General features: G+C 41.0%; 1 protein-coding gene across 1 annotated transcript in view; it reads right to left on the bottom strand.

Annotated features, from left to right (window-relative positions):
* Positions 1-303: 303 nt before the first annotated feature.
* Positions 304-17974, bottom strand: part of UGCG (UDP-glucose ceramide glucosyltransferase) — a 39696-nt gene continuing 22025 nt past the window's right edge. The window contains exons 4-9 of the mRNA XM_056518631.1: positions 16593-16694; positions 13267-13379; positions 9548-9726; positions 7365-7451; positions 2992-3181; positions 304-2342 (exon numbers count right to left, since the gene is read on the bottom strand). Of these exons, the coding sequence (XP_056374606.1) occupies positions 2172-2342; positions 2992-3181; positions 7365-7451; positions 9548-9726; positions 13267-13379; positions 16593-16694 (842 nt within the window). The 3' untranslated portion in view covers positions 304-2171. The remainder of the gene's footprint in view (positions 2343-2991; positions 3182-7364; positions 7452-9547; positions 9727-13266; positions 13380-16592; positions 16695-17974) is intronic.

The following is a 17974-nucleotide window of genomic DNA, read 5'->3' on the forward strand; positions in this document are numbered from 1 at the left end:
AAAAATCATGATGTCATAAGGCAAAATATTAAGCTGGCTTGGATGGTTTCATTCAAAGACTAGTTACAGGGGAAGGAACACTTGGGCAATTTATATTATATATATATATATATATATATATATATATATATATATATATATATATATATATACACACATACTTTCATAAAATATATATATATATATATATATATATATATATATATATATATATATATATATATATATATATATATACATACATACACATATACACAAATATTTTACATAATATATATATATATATATATATATATATATATATTATCTTTAGGCTCAGCAAGGCAAAGGTAAGTGCCCATACAAACACTAGAAGAGGTAATTATTGCTTTAACAAATGGGTAAAAATGTTAGCAAGAGTGAGACCTTCCTACTAGCCAGTGTGTCGATAGCGTGGAGCAAGATGGGGGTGACATAACAAGACGTATGTATATGTACACAGATTAAAGGCTTATGCATTTCCTGCTCACTTCTTTCGAGAGCGTATACACAACCATAATATGCCCAGTTCACCAGAGCTATACAGGAGATCAGACATAACTGCTGGAAACATCCAAGTACAAACAGTTACAGTAGCAAGGAATAATATACAGCATGCATTTACATCTTTTCACATTGTAACACGAGCGTAGATTAAAAAAAACAAAACAAAAATCCAACTGTATAAAGCAGACAACCCAACAGTAGACATGTTTGAGAGCTAATAAATTAAGCCTGTTTACAACTTTTCAGTTACGGCAAATACATCCTCACTTTGTTTTGTACATGTTTAAATATATATTTACAATATTTACTGTGATTTTCATTTTGAATATTATACATGCATTAAAAAGTTACTATATACAGGTCACAAAACGACTTGTTTTAGTAATTTTATGTGGAGTAAGAAAATAGTTTCAATGCGTGAATTACTAAACTGCATTTTTTCATATGTATAAAGAGAAACAAGCAGAACAGCTAGGCAATAATAAAGTATAAAAAAAAATAACCAATAAGGAAACAAAGTCACCTCACCAGGAGGAAGTCTGGAGTTAAAGGCTAAGGCTAGATACAGCATTGAGATTAGCAAGATTCCCAAATGGGAAATATTATTGAGCAATGGCCTTCAAGAGCATGGCAAGCCACAAGGAGCAATCAAACAGTCTACTTTTGGTTAAGTGCCGTAACAGCTAGGAAGACACAAACCAACCTTTCTAAGGTTGGGTATACATACTGAAATTGTGGAGCTGTTTTGGGGAGATAAGGACAAGATCAAGATGTCCCGAAGAGTAAAGTAAAACACAAGAAGAAATTAGACTTCAGCTCCTTTACCCATTTTCCAGTTAAAAAATTGCGACACAATAACAGTATGTGAACCCAGCTTTGCACTTCCTGATCTCTACCATATTTAAATTTACTAGTCACAGTGTAAACAATCACTTTGTAATCAAAGCCAATATGTCCAAGAATGCAAACTATCAAGTCTCAGGGAAGATATGATTTCATCGATCATAAAAAGCTTTATGATACAGGGTCACTGGTTCCCATTGATTTTATAGTTTGCTTTCTCAAAAAAATGTTTCTCAATCAAACATGGCAGCCTCCGATCTGTAAAATCAATGAGTACATGTTTTTGCTAATGCATTTTTGACATTACCATTCATATACTGACGGTTTCACAACTGTTATCTGAAGAGGTAGCCGATAATTTGTCCATAAAAAGAGGCATGTTTCATTGAAGGAGGAGTGAATCGGCATGTGGAATCTTTCAACTTTGCAGATATTCGCAGGTTAGGGCTCAGATGCTTTGTCATTAATGTTCCTTGGAAAGCAGAAAAAAATAATCCTTCGCCACGTGTGTCTTCGTGTCACTATAAAAGGCACCATTCACTTTCTGCCTTAGATGCCATTTACTGCAGAGCACTTATATTCATTCAGTTTTGATCACCCCAAAAAAGCCCCTATATGGCCCAGATCACAAACATCTCATCTTCACAGATACAAGTGCCATGCAAAATAAATTAAGGATCAGAGAGCAAAACATATGTAAAAACTATTCAAAAGGTAGTTTCTTTAAAAGCATTCGTATAAACATAATTTATAATACTTTTTTTTTTTCTTTCTTTTTTTCTTTTATATACAAAAGTCCAAAACTATACATCTAGGATTTCTTCTGCCGTGCCTCCACATCGTAATCTATATCTTCCTGTCCTCCAGCTGATGGTGGGGTCCCACAGGGCAGATAAAAAGATATATATCGTCATAGACTCTCTGATGAACCATGCAACTGCATAGTCCAGTTTTGAAAAAGGAAGAGGCCCACCCTGGTGGAGACAAAAAAACAAAACAAAAACATTATTCCCTCAGCTTAAGCAAACCACATCTGTGCACAGGTCTGGGGAAGAGGTATTGATGCAGTAACAATACATAGAACTGCCCAGATCAAACCAGATCTCAGCTTTTAGTCAATCCATTTGAACAAAATCCAGCCAAAACGAAGGATGCGTCATAAGGGGCTTTATTTCACAAACTGGTACAACCACAGGAACATTTACCCTGGTGACGTAAATAAGTTTCTGGCGTTCGGAACACATTAGTCATGATTAAGTATGTTTCAAACATCAGAAACGTGTTGATGTCACCAGACAGATAAAGCCCCTAGTGAAGGACCCCCCTGTTTTAGTGGGATTTTGTTTGATTGGATTGATACAGTAACACCTGATTACTATACTACATCTAATTCTGGATACATGGACCTGTTCTTTACATCGAATCACACATTGCTTTTTTGTGTAGTGACTGTTCACTTGCTGCCCATATATCCCATCCCTTTATAGATGCCACTGTGAATAAAATCCATGTTATTCACTTGACCTATTCAAGGTTGTAATGTTACCTCTGATCAATGATAACAAAACTCACTGAAAACACAACAAATATAAAAAAAACAAAAAAACACAACACAGAACATACCTGTACACCCCTGAGCTGAATATAATCAAATATGAACCAAGCCAAACAGTGACACATAAAGAACACCATAATGTCCCATCGGAAGATGTGGTGTGCGGCCCAGCCGATTATTAAACTTGACACAAAACATTCAGAGATAGGTTCACACACGATTGTGGCAGGTACCATATTGATCCTAAGCTTAGTCCATCTGCAAGAAATAAAACAAATAAGTTCTTCTCACTTTTATTCTTTGGATCATAAAAAAAACTACGTACAACACATTGGTTTAGAAGAATGCAGCAATCATGTATTGAAAATCAGATACGTTTAGAAATGCCATTTTAAATTTGAATACCGCATTGCTCTTTTTCTGTGTGCTATTCACACTAGACCCTTTTGAGACCCTCCATGATCAGACGCTGTGGATAGGGGACACTTTTTTTATGGATAGCTCCTTAAAAGGGGTACTCTGGCGGAAAACTTTTTTTTTTTTTTTAACTGGTGCCAGAAAGTTAAAACAGATTTGTAAATTAATGAATTTGGGTAGAAAACAGACATGGTGCACATCTACAATCTTGTATAATGATCCGATTGCTTCTCAGCATAATATCAAAAACGAACAGGTTGTTAGTATACATTTTTGATCAAAAAGTACAAGCCCACTCGCCACGTCAAGGCCACCTATTTAGAGTGGGTCCCTAACGTCCCTAGCATAAAATGGCGTAGCACTGGGCGGCGACCACCACCGCCGCGACACCAGTGCCCACGGAGAGGAAACGACCCACTGGCAGAGCAACCCCAATGCCACTCAAACCAGTCTATAGGTCGCACCTCCCCGCAGACACGGCAGCAACGGACGCCGCACAGCACCACACCAGTGTGAACAAGGTGTAATAGCTCACTTACCATGCTCTCCCAGTCAGACTGGGAGGCTGCTAGGAAAGAAATGGCCCTTATATATGATATTATGCTGAGTAGCAATCAGATCATTATACAAGATTGAAGATGTGCACCATGTCTGTTTTCTACCCGAATTCACACTGTGATTTCTATCCCCTCTTTTTTTAACTTGTGTCTGCACTCTTTCTCCCCCCCCTCAGCCCAACCCTATATAAGTAGTAGTTAGCTACACAAGGGCCATTTCTTCCCTAGCAGCCTCCCAGTCTGACTGGGAGAGCATGGTAAGTGTGCTGTTACACCTTGTTCACACTGGTGTGGTGCTGTGCGGCGTCCGTTGCTGCCGTGGCGCCGTGTCTGCGGGGAGGTGCGACCCATAGACTGGTTTGAGTGGCATTGGGGCCGCTCTGCCAGTGGGTCGTTTCCCCCCCTGTGGGCATTGGTGTCGCGGCGGTGGTGGTCGCCGCCCAGTGCTGCGTCATTTTATGCTAGGGACGTTAGGGACCCACTCTAAATAGGTGGCCTTGACGTGGTGAGTGGGCTTGTACTTTTTGATCAAAAATGTATACTAACAACCTGTTAGTTTTTGATATTATGCTGAGAAGCAATCAGATCATTATACAAGATTGTAGATGTGCACCATGTCTGTTTTCTACCCGAATTCAGATTTGTAAATTACTTCTATTTAAAAATATTTATTCTTTCAGTACTTATCAGCTGTATGCTACAGAGGAAATTATTTTCTTTTTTGTCTTGTCCACAGTGCTCTCTGCTGACACCTCTGTCTGTGTCAGGAACTGTCCAGAGCAGGATAGGTTTGCTATGGGGCTTTTCTCTTGCTCTGGACAGTTCCTGACACAGACAGAGGTGTCAGCAGAGAGCACTGTGGACAAGACAAAAAAGAAATTCAAAAAGAAAATAATTTCCTCTGCAGCATACAGCTGCTAATAAGTACTGGAAGGGTAAAGATTTTTTACTAGAAGTAATTTACAAATTTTTATTTTTCTGGCACCAGTTGATTTAAAAAAATAAAAATAAAAATATTCTACCGGAGTACCCCTTTAAACCATTTGAGGACGCAGCCTATTTTGGCCTTAATGACTCAGGTTTTCCGTTTTTGCACTTTCCTTTTTTCCTCCTCACCTTCCTGAAAATGAAAACTCTCAATTTTGCACCTACAGACCTTTATAAGTGCTTGTTTTTTGCGTCACCAATCATACTTTGTAATGACATCACTATTTTTATAGCAATCTGCGGCGAAAAAACTAACACTTATTTGTGTGGTAAAAAATAAAAACTGCCATTTTATAAGTTTTGGGAGCTTCCGTTTCTACGCAGTGCACTTTTTGGTAAAAAGGACACCTCATCTTTATTCTGTAGGTCCATACGGTTACAAGGATACCCAATTTATGTAGGTTTTATTTTATTTTACTACTTTAACCCCTTAACAACGCAGGACGTAAATGTACGTCCTGGTGAGGTGGTACTTAAAGCACCAGAACGTACATTTACGTCCTAAGCATAACCGTGAGCATCGGAGCAATGCCCGGATCATGCGCGGCAGGTCCCGGCTGCTGATCGAAGCCAGGGACCCGCCTGTAATGGCCAACATCCGCGATCCCGCAGATCACCACATCTGCAGTATCGCGGTCACTAAAATGGATGATCGGATCGCCCGCAGCGCTGCCGCGGTGATCCGATCATCCAGCACGGCAGACGGAGGTCCCCTCACCTGGCTCCGTTGCCTTCCCGGCGTCTTCTGCTCTGATCTGCCTTCCCGCAGACCAGAGCAGAAGATGACCGATAATGCTGATCAGTGCTATGTCCTATACATAGCACTGAACAGTATTAGCAATCGAGTGATTCTATATTGTGTATAGGTATAAAAGTAAAAAAAAAAAAAAAGTGAAAAACCCCCTCCCCCAATAAAAACGTAAATTGTCCCATTTTCACCCCAAAAAGTTTAAAAAATTTTTTTTATATACATATTTGGTATCGCCGCGTGCGTAAATATCTGAACTATTAAAATAAAATGTTAATGATATCATGGGTATCATTTTAATCGTATTGACCCAAAGAATAAAGAACACATGTCATTTTTACTGTAAACGGTACGGCGTTAAAACTAAACCTTCCAAAATCTTTTTAATTGCACCACACAAATAGTATTTTTTTGGTTGCGCCATACATTTTATGGTAAAATGAGTGATGGCATTACAACGGACAACTGGTCGCACAAAAAACAAGCCCTCATACTAGTCTGTGGAGGAAAATATAAAAAAAAGTTATGATTTTTTGAAGGCGAGGAGGAAAAAACGAAAACGTAAAAATGAAATTGTCTGCGTCCTAAAGGCCCAAATGGGCTGCGTCCTTAAGGGGTCAAAAGAATTATAACTACATGCACCAACATTTGTATGTTTGAAATGGTCATCTTCTGACCTCTATAACTTTTTAATTTTTCAGTATACGGGGCTATACGAGGCTAATTTTTTGCACCGAGGTCTGTACTTTTTATCAGTAACATTTCTGTTTTTATGGGACTTTTTGATCACTTTTTTTTATACATTAATGGTATATGAAGTGATCAAATATGGGCAATTTTGGACTTTGGTATTTTTTTACGTGTACGCAATTGACCGTGCGGTTTAACTAACCTTATATTTTAATAGTTCGGACACTTACGTATGTGGCAATACCACATATGTTTATTTTTGATTACATTATTTTATTTTAAAAAATGGGAAAATGGGGGCGATTCGAACTTTTGTTAGGGGAGGTGCTTATTCACATTTATTATCTTTTTACATTTTACTTTTTTTTGCGATTGCATATACTGTTCAATGCTGAGCTTAGGCTAAGCATTGAGCAGTGTTATCAGTGCTCTGCTTCTCCAGCCTGTGGAGGCAGCAGAGGATCACCGATCAGACAGCGAGGAGGCAGGGATTTCATCACAATGGTCTTTATCAGCTCTGCTTAGCTGCCGGGATCATTTTACTTTCATTTTTAAAGTTAACTGCAGCGTCTAAAGGATTAAAGCCTGGCATCTTCCCGATCGGTGGCTCCTGGCATTAACTCTGGGTACTGGCTGCTGATAGCAGTCGGGACCCACCGGGTTTGAAGCGTGCTCAGCTTATGAGAATGTTTCAAACACCAGTTCAAACATGACAACAGGTACACCCTGCATCCAGAACCGGTTAAGTTCAGATCACGGAATGATTTTGAACGAGAAAACATGTGTTTCCCATAGCAACCAATCATAAAACAGCTTTTTATTTTAAAAGTGCTCAGATAAAATGAAAGTTGAGCTGCTATGGGCACCAATGGCCCTTTTTTTGGACACTTCAGATACATTTTCCCCATTCTATTGTCTATCCAAGTAATGGCTTAGAACACTTTACAACAGACTATCAATTCTGCATTTAGAGGTCTGCTCAACACTGGTAACTGGTTTAGTATATGTAACTACTTTGGAATACTAAAGTATCTAGACATACCTTATCATTCTAGACTGAAACTGAGATATAGAGTAACAACCAGAATTTTGCATTGCAACTTGGGTAGCCATAGCAAATTTCCAACCCCTAAACAAAAAAGGAAAAAGATAAAAATAATTGAAACTATTAAACCAACAAACATGGAGAAAAGTGGTTATATATAAAAATAAGAGTTTAAAGGGGTTTTCTTTGATCAGCTGGTCTATTGTTTGGGGTGTCCAATATATTGGCTACTGCAACATCTGTTGGGACAAGACAATTTCTGCATGCTTTGTATTAACACTGGAGCCGTCTATAGAGAAGACTAAATATACACTATGGCCCAGATTTATCAAACTATGTGAGAAAAAAAAAATAGTGATTTTCCAACATTAACCAATCACAGTTCAGCTTTCACTTTACTAGAGCTCGTTAGCTGAGCTTTGATTGGTTGCTGTAGAAAAATCACTTTTTTTTCCCTCTCTCAGAGTTTGATAAATCTGGGCCTATATCTCTGGTGCACATTCAGCATATATGTGAGGTAAATGTGTTGGCATACACGCCAACAGAGCCATTTCGTTTTTAAATGGGTAAACATATGTGAATATACGGTCATTCTTGTATATATATATATTATATATATATAATATATATATATATATATATATATATATATATATATATATATATATGAGGAATATGTCGGAGCCCTGGGACACTAATTGTACTATAAAGCATAGTTAACTATTCTTTGCAATACAAGCCTGTTCCTTGGGGATTAGGCTTTCTGATGGTCTATTCACACATATAGTATTCCGCGCAGATTTGATATGAAGGATTTTCTGCTGCAGATTTCAATGTAAACTGAATGACTGAACACAGCTTGAAATCCTGCACGTGTGAATAGACCCTGACTCTCCCCATGACAACAGATGTTGGGAGAGAAAGATATGTTGGAGGTAAACGTCCTAGTTGTTTTGTTCTTACCCCTCTTACGATTAAAAACTCAGTATGGGGCAATCGGGTGAGATGTGTAATAGATGAACTAACATGTATGGCCAGCTTTTTTTTTTTTAAATCAACTGGTGCCAGAAAGTTAAACAGATTTGTAAATTACTTCTATTAAAAAATCTTAATACTTACAGTACTTATCAGCTGCAGTGTGCTCCAATGAAATTATTTTCTTTTTGAATTTATTTTCTGTCTGACACCACAGTGCTCTCTGCTGACACATCTGTCCCTGTCCAGAACTTTCCATAGCAGGATAGGTTTGCTATGGGGGATTTGCTCCTGCTCTGTACAGTTCCTGACATGGACAGAGGTGTCAGCAGAGAGCACTGTGGTCAGACTGAAAAGAATTCCTGAAACAAATACAACTTCCTGTGGAGGATACAGCAGCTGATATGTACTGGAAGTATTAATATTTTTAAATAGAAGTAATTTACAAATCTGGCACCAGTTGATTTGAGAAAAAAAAAAAAAAAGGTTTTCCATTGGGTACCCCTTTAAAGGGGTACTCCGGCACTAAGACATCTTATCCCCTATCCAAAGGATAGGGGATAAGATGCCTGATCGCGGGGGTCCCGCCACTGGGGACCCCCGTGATCTTCCCCGCCGCACCCTGTTAGAATCATTAGAACATTTTTAATAAAGACCTATGAATGAATAATTGCTTGCACCATAAAAAGTACAAAGCTGGAGGCAAATGTATACAATAATCTATCCTCTTAAAGAAAAAGAAAGCTTCCTGGCACAACCACTATGAAACAGTTCAGACAGGTTCAAAAATTCAAAACCTTCACTCTGCGCTTCAGGTAACGTGTCTGATTGGGGGTGGTGCTACTCGTACATAAGACAGGAATTATGCAATGACTCCATAAAGACAGGAAAAACGGAGCACTCGCCACTTTGTAGTTGCAGACAGGTACCTCTATTTTTCACGTGTTCAGCGACAGAACATGAAAATAGGGAAGGAGGACGAGATCATGTGCGGGGGGTTCTAAGGAGATCACACGGGCCCCGTGTGATCTCCTTAGAACCTCCCGCACATCATCTCGCTGAACACATGTGAAAAATAAAGAGGTACCTGTCTGCAACTACAAAGTGGCGAGTGCTCCGTTTTTCCTGTCTTTATGGAGTAATTGTATCCAATAACGCTTTCTAGGTTTTGCCTTTCTTTAAAATTTAAACTGCCCACAACTTACCGATCTGCTATCGCCTTGGCCATGAAATAATCTTCAGCTATATACTGTGCAAATGCAATAAGCCCACCAGCCTGGTCAAGAATCTCTTTCCTCATTAAACATGACATCCCTGTAACACACTTGAAACCAGTAACATTGGCAGAAAGGTATGACCGCGGATGGGAAGTTCCAAAATAAACCTAAACAATAAGGAAGAGACTGTTACATTATATTAGAGAAACACCTGCTGTCATAATGTTATTATTAAACAATTATTATAATAAGGAACTTACTAATTTACAAAACTGCACTGCAATACTTAATTTATTTCACATCTATAGGTGGTTGCTGTCTGCTCCCTTTACATTGCTATAGAAACTTTGCATGCAACTGCAAAGAACTGATCCCCTGCCTGAAAGGTGTGAACAAAACCTTATATGGCACTCTTAATTCTGCAGAGAGAACCACAATGAGTAAACATCAACACAGAGAGCTAACACATGTTGTGCAACTCCCCACCTGGGTAAAATAAACATACAAAACAAGACTTCAAGATTCTACAATAGAAAATGACCATTTTCTAATAAATATTAAAATAATAATAATAATAATAATATATACATACATACATACATACATACACACATAAACACTGCTCAAAAAAAATAAAAAATGAACACACTAAGAGAACACATCCTAGATCTAAATGAATGAGCTAATCGTATGAAATACTTTCGTCTTTACATAGTTGAATGTGCTAACAAAATCACACAAAAATTATCAATGGAAATCAAATTTATCAACCCACGGAGGTCTGGATATGGAGTCACACTCAAAACCACACTACAGGCTGATCCAACTTTGATGTAATGTCCTTAAAAGAAGTGAAAATAAGGCTCAGTAGTATGCGTGGCCTCCACGTGCCCCTATGACCTCCCTACAACACCTGGGCATGCTCCTGATGAGGTGGCAGATGGTCTCCTGAGGGATGTCATCCCAGACCTGGACTAAAACATCTGCCAACTCCTGGACAGTCTGTAGTGCAACGTGGCATTGGTAGATGGAGCAAGACATGATGTCCCAGATTTACTCAATCAGATTCAGGTCTGGGGAACGGGCGGGCCAGTCAATAGCATCAATGCCTTCGTCTTGCAGGAACTGTTGACGCACTCCAGCCACAGGAGGTCTAGCATTGACTTGCATTAGGAGGAACCCAGGGCTAACCGCTCCAGCATATGGTCTCACAAGGGGTTTGAAGATCTCATCTCTGTACCTAATGGCAGTCAGGCTACCTCTGGCAAGCACATGGAGGGCTGTGCGGCCCCAAAGAAATGCCACCCCACACAGTTACTGACCCACTGACAAACCAGTCATGCTGGAGGATGTTGCAGGCAGCAGAACGTTCTCCATGGTGTCTCCAAACTCTGTCATGTCTGTCACATCTGCTCAGTGTGAACCTGCTTTCATCTGTGAAGAGCCCCGGGCACCAGTGGCGAATTTGAAAATCTTGGTTCTTTCTGGCAAATGGCAAACGTCCTTCACGGTGTTGGGATGTAAGCACAACCCCCACCTGTGGACATCTGGCCCTCATACCACCCTCAGGGAGCCTGTTTCTGACCATTTGAGTGGACACATACACATTTGTGGCCTGCTGGAGGTCATTTTGTAGGGCTCTGGCAGTGCTCCTCCTTGTACAAAGGTGGAGGTAGTGGTCCTGCTGCTGCAAACCTTCTTGACACAGCTCGCATCCAGGATGAGCTGCACTACCTGAGCCACTTGTGTGGGTTGTAGACTCCGTCTCATGCTACCACTAGAGTGAAAGCCCCGCCAGCATTCAAAAGTAACCAAAACATCAGCCAGGAAGCATAGGAACTGAGAAGTGGTCTGTGGTGACCAACGGTGAACCACCCCTTTATTAGGGGTGTCTTTCTAATTGCCTATAATTTCCACCTGTTGTCTGTTCCATTTGCACAACAGCATGTGAAATTGATTGTCAATCAGTGTTGCTTCCTGAGTGGACAGTGTGATTTCACAGGAGTGCGATTGACTTGGAGTTACATTGTATTGTTTAAAGGGGTACTCTGCCCCTAGACATCTTATCCACTATCCAAAAGATAGGGGATAAGATGTTTGATCACGGGGGTCCCGCTGCTTGGGACCCCCAGGATCTCGGCTGCACCCCTCTGTCATTACTGCACAGAGCAAACTCACTCTGTGTGTAATGACGGGCGATACAGGGGCCGAAGCATCGTGACGTCACGGCTCCGCCCCCTCATTCGGTCACAGCCCACCCACTTAATAAGGGTCTATGGGAGGGGGCGTGACGGACGTCATGAGGGGCGGAGCCGTTACATCACTATGCTCCGGCCCCTGTATCGCTCGTCATTAAGCACAGAGCAAGTTTGCTCTGTGCAGTAATGACAGAGGGCCGAGATCCCAGGGGTCCCCAGCAGCGGTACCCCCCCCCCCCCCCCCGGATCAGACATCTTATCCACTTTCCTTTTGGATATTGGATAAGATGTCTAGGGTCGGCGTACCCCTTTAAGTGTCCCCTTAATTTTTTTTTTGCAGCGTGCGTGTGTGTGTGTGTGTGTGTGTATGTGTATGTGTATGTGTATGTGTATGTGTATGTGTATGTGTATATATATATATATATATATATATATTTATTTAACACAGTGTAAAAGAGTAGACTGCACTAAATGAAATTCACTTTCCTTGTAATCTATCAGCAACATACTGGATCTATTCACAATAGCCTGCATACACAATCTGTGGATATGATGGGGTGTCTAAATAACCCTGTGTTTTACATGGTCTATTATCTGAATGCTCCTGTCTGTAAAGGGAACCACTCCACTAACAGGTCTATTATTTATGGTGAATCATGCCTCCAGGAAACATAGAAAGAAAAAAAATATATATATATTCTCTTTCCATCACTGACAAGGTAAAAAGAGACAAGTGAAACATGAGCCATTAAGTTGTTAAACAGGCTCGAGGTAGCCATGAAGGTATGTCTTTAAAAAAATGCTACCTGAACTAGGTCACCAACCCTGCTGTGTCAAGGAGCACATACCTTCAGCTGGGTAGAACAATGGACCCACAAAGCATTAGGTGGATTGTACTACAATGCAATGACAGTGCTGTTGAGAATGCAAGGCCATGGAGAATAAGCAAGTTATTTTTTTTCTGATTCAATTCCTAATCATATATACCAAAAGGCAGGATGAGTATTTTCAAAGAAATCCAGGAGTGGATCCAAAACACAGAAAAAGATGCAAATATTTGCATTATAGGTTTTTCTTTGCCCAATTCTTGTTTTAGCTAAATATTGACCAAAATAAAAAACTTGAGGGTACTAGTTCTGAATATTAAAGTATTGATCAGAGCCGGATCAATGCCCATAAGATTGTCAGTAAACGCGCCCCCCACCCCCTCCCCCACCCCTCCAAATAAAAATAAATGAAAAAAAACACCCACCACATACACAAAAAAAGAAAAAAAAAAAATCAAAAACAACACTTGTGACCTGAACAGGTGCACCATCCTGAATTCCAGCACATGGTCATATTTGCATTACATTACATCATTGTGTAAAGAGAAGGAAAATAAACTTGTCTGCTCTTGGAATGTGTCCTTCCAGTAACAACACCCAAATAGGTCACCGCTTAAATAACTTGCTCATCTTCCCTGAGCGAATAGCTTAGAGATGATCACATCCTCTGAATGCAGCTTACCTGCTCTAGAGTAGCAGCAAACCCTTGCCTGTCTGCCACATAAGGAAGCCCATGGACCAAGCCAACTTTTTCTGTCATTTGATTTGCCATGTCTGTTAGGGTGTCTGGTTTCACTGGAACATTAAAAACATAAATAACATTAATAAAATAAATAAAATGTAACTCAGGAAACAGGAGGTAATAGGAGAATCCATTAGTGTATCACAATAATTCTGCCAGGGAAGGAATTATGCCAGCACCAGCAGCTACCTGGCAATAACAGCTGGTCATCTGGGGTCTCCACAGCAGAAAAAAATAAAAAAAACTACATTTGGAAAGGGATTTTCTGCACCTTTGACAATCACTTGGGTGTGTTTCCAACCACCACTTAGTTATATAACAAAAGAAGTTTGAAAACAAAAGACTAATAAAACAACCGTAAAACCAAACAAGGGCAGCCACTAGATTATGGCGAGATGGCAAAGTGAAGGAAATGTCTCTAATAGAAGTCTCACTGTGATCAACAGCCTTGAGCTGTTACAATCATAAGAAGCACAAGAGGAAGTTAAAAAAAAAAAAAAAATCCCAAACATTTACTGTCAAATTTCCCTCAAATGTCAAACAAAATTCTATGGCTTGGAAAATACAGAAGTGGACAGGTGAAGTGAAAAATAGATGTAAACCCATACTTTCCCCTGTATGTACCATAAGGGCATTTATGTTTTATACCTCAGGTATGCAAATAGCAGATCAAGAACAGGTTAAAGGGGTACTCCGGTGAAAGCCTTTTTTCTTTTAAATCAACTGATGGCAGAAAGTTAAACATATTTGTAAATTACTTCTATTAAAAAATCTTAATCCTTCCAGTACTTAATAGCTGCTGAATGCTACAGAGGAAATTCCTTTATTTTTGGAACACTGATGACATCATGAACACAGTGCTCGCTGCTGACATCTCTGTCCATTTTAGCAACCATGCATAGCAGATGTATGCTAAGGGCAGCATGGTGGCTCAGTGGTTAGCTCTGCTGTCTTTCAGCGCTGGGAACTTGGGTTTAAATCCCACTAAGGACAACAATAAATAAAGCGTTATTATTATTATTATAACGTCAGCAGAGAGAACTGTGCTCGTGATGCCATCAGAGAGCATTCCAAAAGGAAAATTATTTCCTCTGTAATATTCAGCAGATAATAAGTACAGGAAGGATTAAGATTTTTTAATAGAAGTAATTTACAAATATGTTTAACTTTCTGCCACCAGTTGATTTAAAAGAAAAAAGGTTTTCACCGGAGTACCCCTTTTACATGTCCTAATCCAGGTAGATGAAGGCAGCCCTCTTCTCTTATGAATATAGTTTGCCGTTAATTTTTGTACACGATTATTGTGCACTGGTCATATTTGAGCACTCTTATTTAAAGGGTAGCTCCCACCATCATGATTTTTTTTCTTCTGTCCCTGCCTATTGCCCTTCTATTCCTAACACCCTCCCTGCCTTTATTTATTTTTTTTACTATTTTTAAAATGGCATTTAGTCTGCCTGGTAGTGTGCTCACTACCAGGCAGACTTCCCCAGCAGGCACCACGTCACTGATGCCTGCTGGGGGGGGGGGGGACTTCCGCCCTTAGTTCTCCCAACAGGGTGCCTCCAGCTGTTTCACCACTACAACTCCCAGCATGCCCTGACATCTATTGGCTGTCAGGGCATGCTGGGAGTTGTAGTGGTAAAACAACTGGAGGCACCCAGGACAGGAGTTTCATGGGGGAAGGAGTGAGCCAGGAGCCGATGCGGGAGGGACGGATGCGGGAGAGACTCTTCCTGCCGCTCGGTAAGTAACCCCAAACAACCCCCATCCCCCCCCCCCGTACCTTGCAGCAGCACCCCCCATCCCCCCCCCCCGTACCTTGCAGCAGCACCCCCCATCCTCCCCCGTACCTTGCAGCAGCGCCCCCCATCCCGCTCGTACCTTGCAGCAGCGCCCCCCATCCCCCCGCACCTTGCAGCAGCGCCCCCCATCCCCCCGCACCTTGCAGCAGCGCCCCCCATCCCCCCGCACCTTGCAGCAGCGCCCCCCATCCCCCCGCACCTTGCAGCAGCGCCCCCCATCCCCCCGCACCTTGCAGCAGCGCCCCCCATCCCCCCGCACCTTGCAGCAGCGCCCCCCATCCCCCCCGTACCTTAGAGCAGCACTCCCCGCACCTTGCTGTAGCAGCCAACCCCCCGCGCCGCCCGCACCTTGCAGCAGGGCCGTCAGCCGATGCGGAGCCCTGGCTGTTACTGCGCCTGCGCAAAATTTCGACTGATGCCCTGCCGGAATCAGTCGGAATTTTGCTGTGACGTCACTCTGCACTGCATTCGGCCACTAGGAGGGCGCCCCCTAGTGGCCGAATTTCAAATTGCTTTTAAAATGTTTTAAAAGCATTTTTTTAAATAAAAGTATATTAGAGATATGTTGTAGTACTTGAGTACTACAACATATCAAAAATTATTTTTCATGACAGTGCCCATTTAAAGGAGATGTCCGGTGCTCACTTTTCTTATTTTCTCCGTTCCGGGCTGAAAAATAAAAGAAAACAAATTTTCTCTTACCTGCCTAGGCTCCCCCGATGCTTCAGTACAGATGTTCGGTCCCCGGGCTGTATTCTTCTTACTTCCTGTTAGCCCGGCACGTCGCACGGAGCTTCAACCTATCACCGGCCACAGCGATGTCCCGCCTCGGCCAGTGATAGGTTGAAGCTTCGTGTGACGTGCCGGGCTAACAGGAAGTAAGAAGAATACAGCCCGGGGACCGAACGCCTGTACCGGAGCACCGAGGGAGCGTATGCAGGTAAGAGAAAGCTTATTTTTTCTTTTTGCAGCCCGGAACGGATACAATAAGAAAAGTGAGCACCGGACATGTCCTTTAAGTGTTTCTTCCTTTCTGACAGGTCTCAAACTAAAAAGGAGGCCACAGCAGTCGCTTACCATTGACATTCCCAACAAAATGTTTTGTTTTTAGAGAATAACAGAAGCAACATTATACAGTAGCAGGATATGGAAGGATAAACAGATCTCATCAAGTCCCGCTGGTCTCATAAAACTTGTGAATGTGCAGCAGAGCCAGAATTTCTTCTACAGGGACCTCAAGTGACTACATAAAAAAGCAAAGCTTTAAATAAACAATAATGGCGGCTACTTCAGCCAATCTGAGCACTCTCCAGGGAGACAATGCATCTTGGGACCTGGTTGCTAACACATTAACCACTCTCTTTCACACAAATGGAGATCCCTGGAAATTACTTCATAACCTTTTTTTCAGCATGCAGAACCCTGAAGAATGTCTGAGGACATTTATTTTGATCAACATACCTTTAATCCCACTGTCACAAATCCATATGAGATCATATTTGGCAAGTTCATATCCTGGCATTAGGTTGTTTATTTTGGGGTTAATGCCAACCTTTTTACCACCTAGGAGAAAAAAATATATATATATATTTAAGTAGGTTTCAAGGGATTGATTGTCTCATCAAGATAAATCATGTCCATAAATTTTTTTAGGACACATCTACATAACAGAAGGGGGTTTCCCAATAGGGACTTCACCTCTGAGCCAGTACTTTTCCCTGTAGAAGATTGTAGGTGAAATGCTGGCTGGTCACAGCTTCCTCATGCAAAAATTGGTAGTGCTAAGAGAAGGATGAAGGGCTATCACCTGATCGCCCCAGGGGGCCACACATTGACAGGAATGTTTCTGAAGGGACAACTTACTTAACAAGTTATTCTTTAAACCTGACACTGTGTACATCTTGGAGAAACAATGAAGTTTTAGCCCAGATCCACATCAGCATAATACTGGCTCATTTTTGTGCCAGTATTACAACTGCACGTCACAGACTGACCACAATATTCTGTTTTCTGTATTGAATGAAATGTTTCACCAGAAAACTATCTATTGTTTAAATCAAGTTTTTATGTTAGTCATATTTCTTCTGTATAGATTATTTCCCAGTGCCCTTCTTATCACAGTAAAGAGTACACTGAAAGGGGACACCAGTGCATAGACAACACTGGACCCTCTACCATTCACAGCAGAGATCAGCATCACACCACACTCAAGAATGACCTCTGAAAAGGTCATAGAGAATGCCCAGTAATTTATCTGAATGGGACAGGTCCTGTTCACTGTTGCCAATGCCCAAAATTCTGCTTGTGAAACATATCACTAAATGCTATTAAACTCAGGCAAGATGGCTGCCCCATAATAACCAAAAAACTCAAAGAATTACAATCATAAAATAGGAAACGAATTCTAAATTAAAAAAAAACTAGGTGATACATTTCCTTTAAGTTTTCTTCTAGCAGCACTAAATTCAGACATATAGTGCTGTACTCCACCTTATGTCCCTAACCTGCAACATTGATCTAATAGTGAAATATTTTAGCATGCCCCGGTTTATATCAAGACTGACCGGAAAGAATGGCAGGGTGCAGTGAGTGCTATTAAATATTCATCACTGGCAGGAAAAGGCAGTCAGATTCAGGCTAAGCAGTTTTTTCAGAGCTCAGCTGTTAGCATGAGTCTTGCAAGCCAGATTCTCTGAGAATGCAAACACTACAAGAAGATCCAAGTAGATCTGCTGTCATCAGCTTTACCTTTCAGGGTTATTAGCAGTTGGGAAAGGAGTGGGGTGAGAGGTTAGAACACAAAAACAAATACATATTGTTTTCTTGTGGAAAGTAACTATTCC

This window comes from Hyla sarda, chromosome 1 (assembly GCF_029499605.1).
Source record: "Hyla sarda isolate aHylSar1 chromosome 1, aHylSar1.hap1, whole genome shotgun sequence".
NCBI classification, from domain to species: Eukaryota; Metazoa; Chordata; class Amphibia; order Anura; family Hylidae; genus Hyla; species Hyla sarda.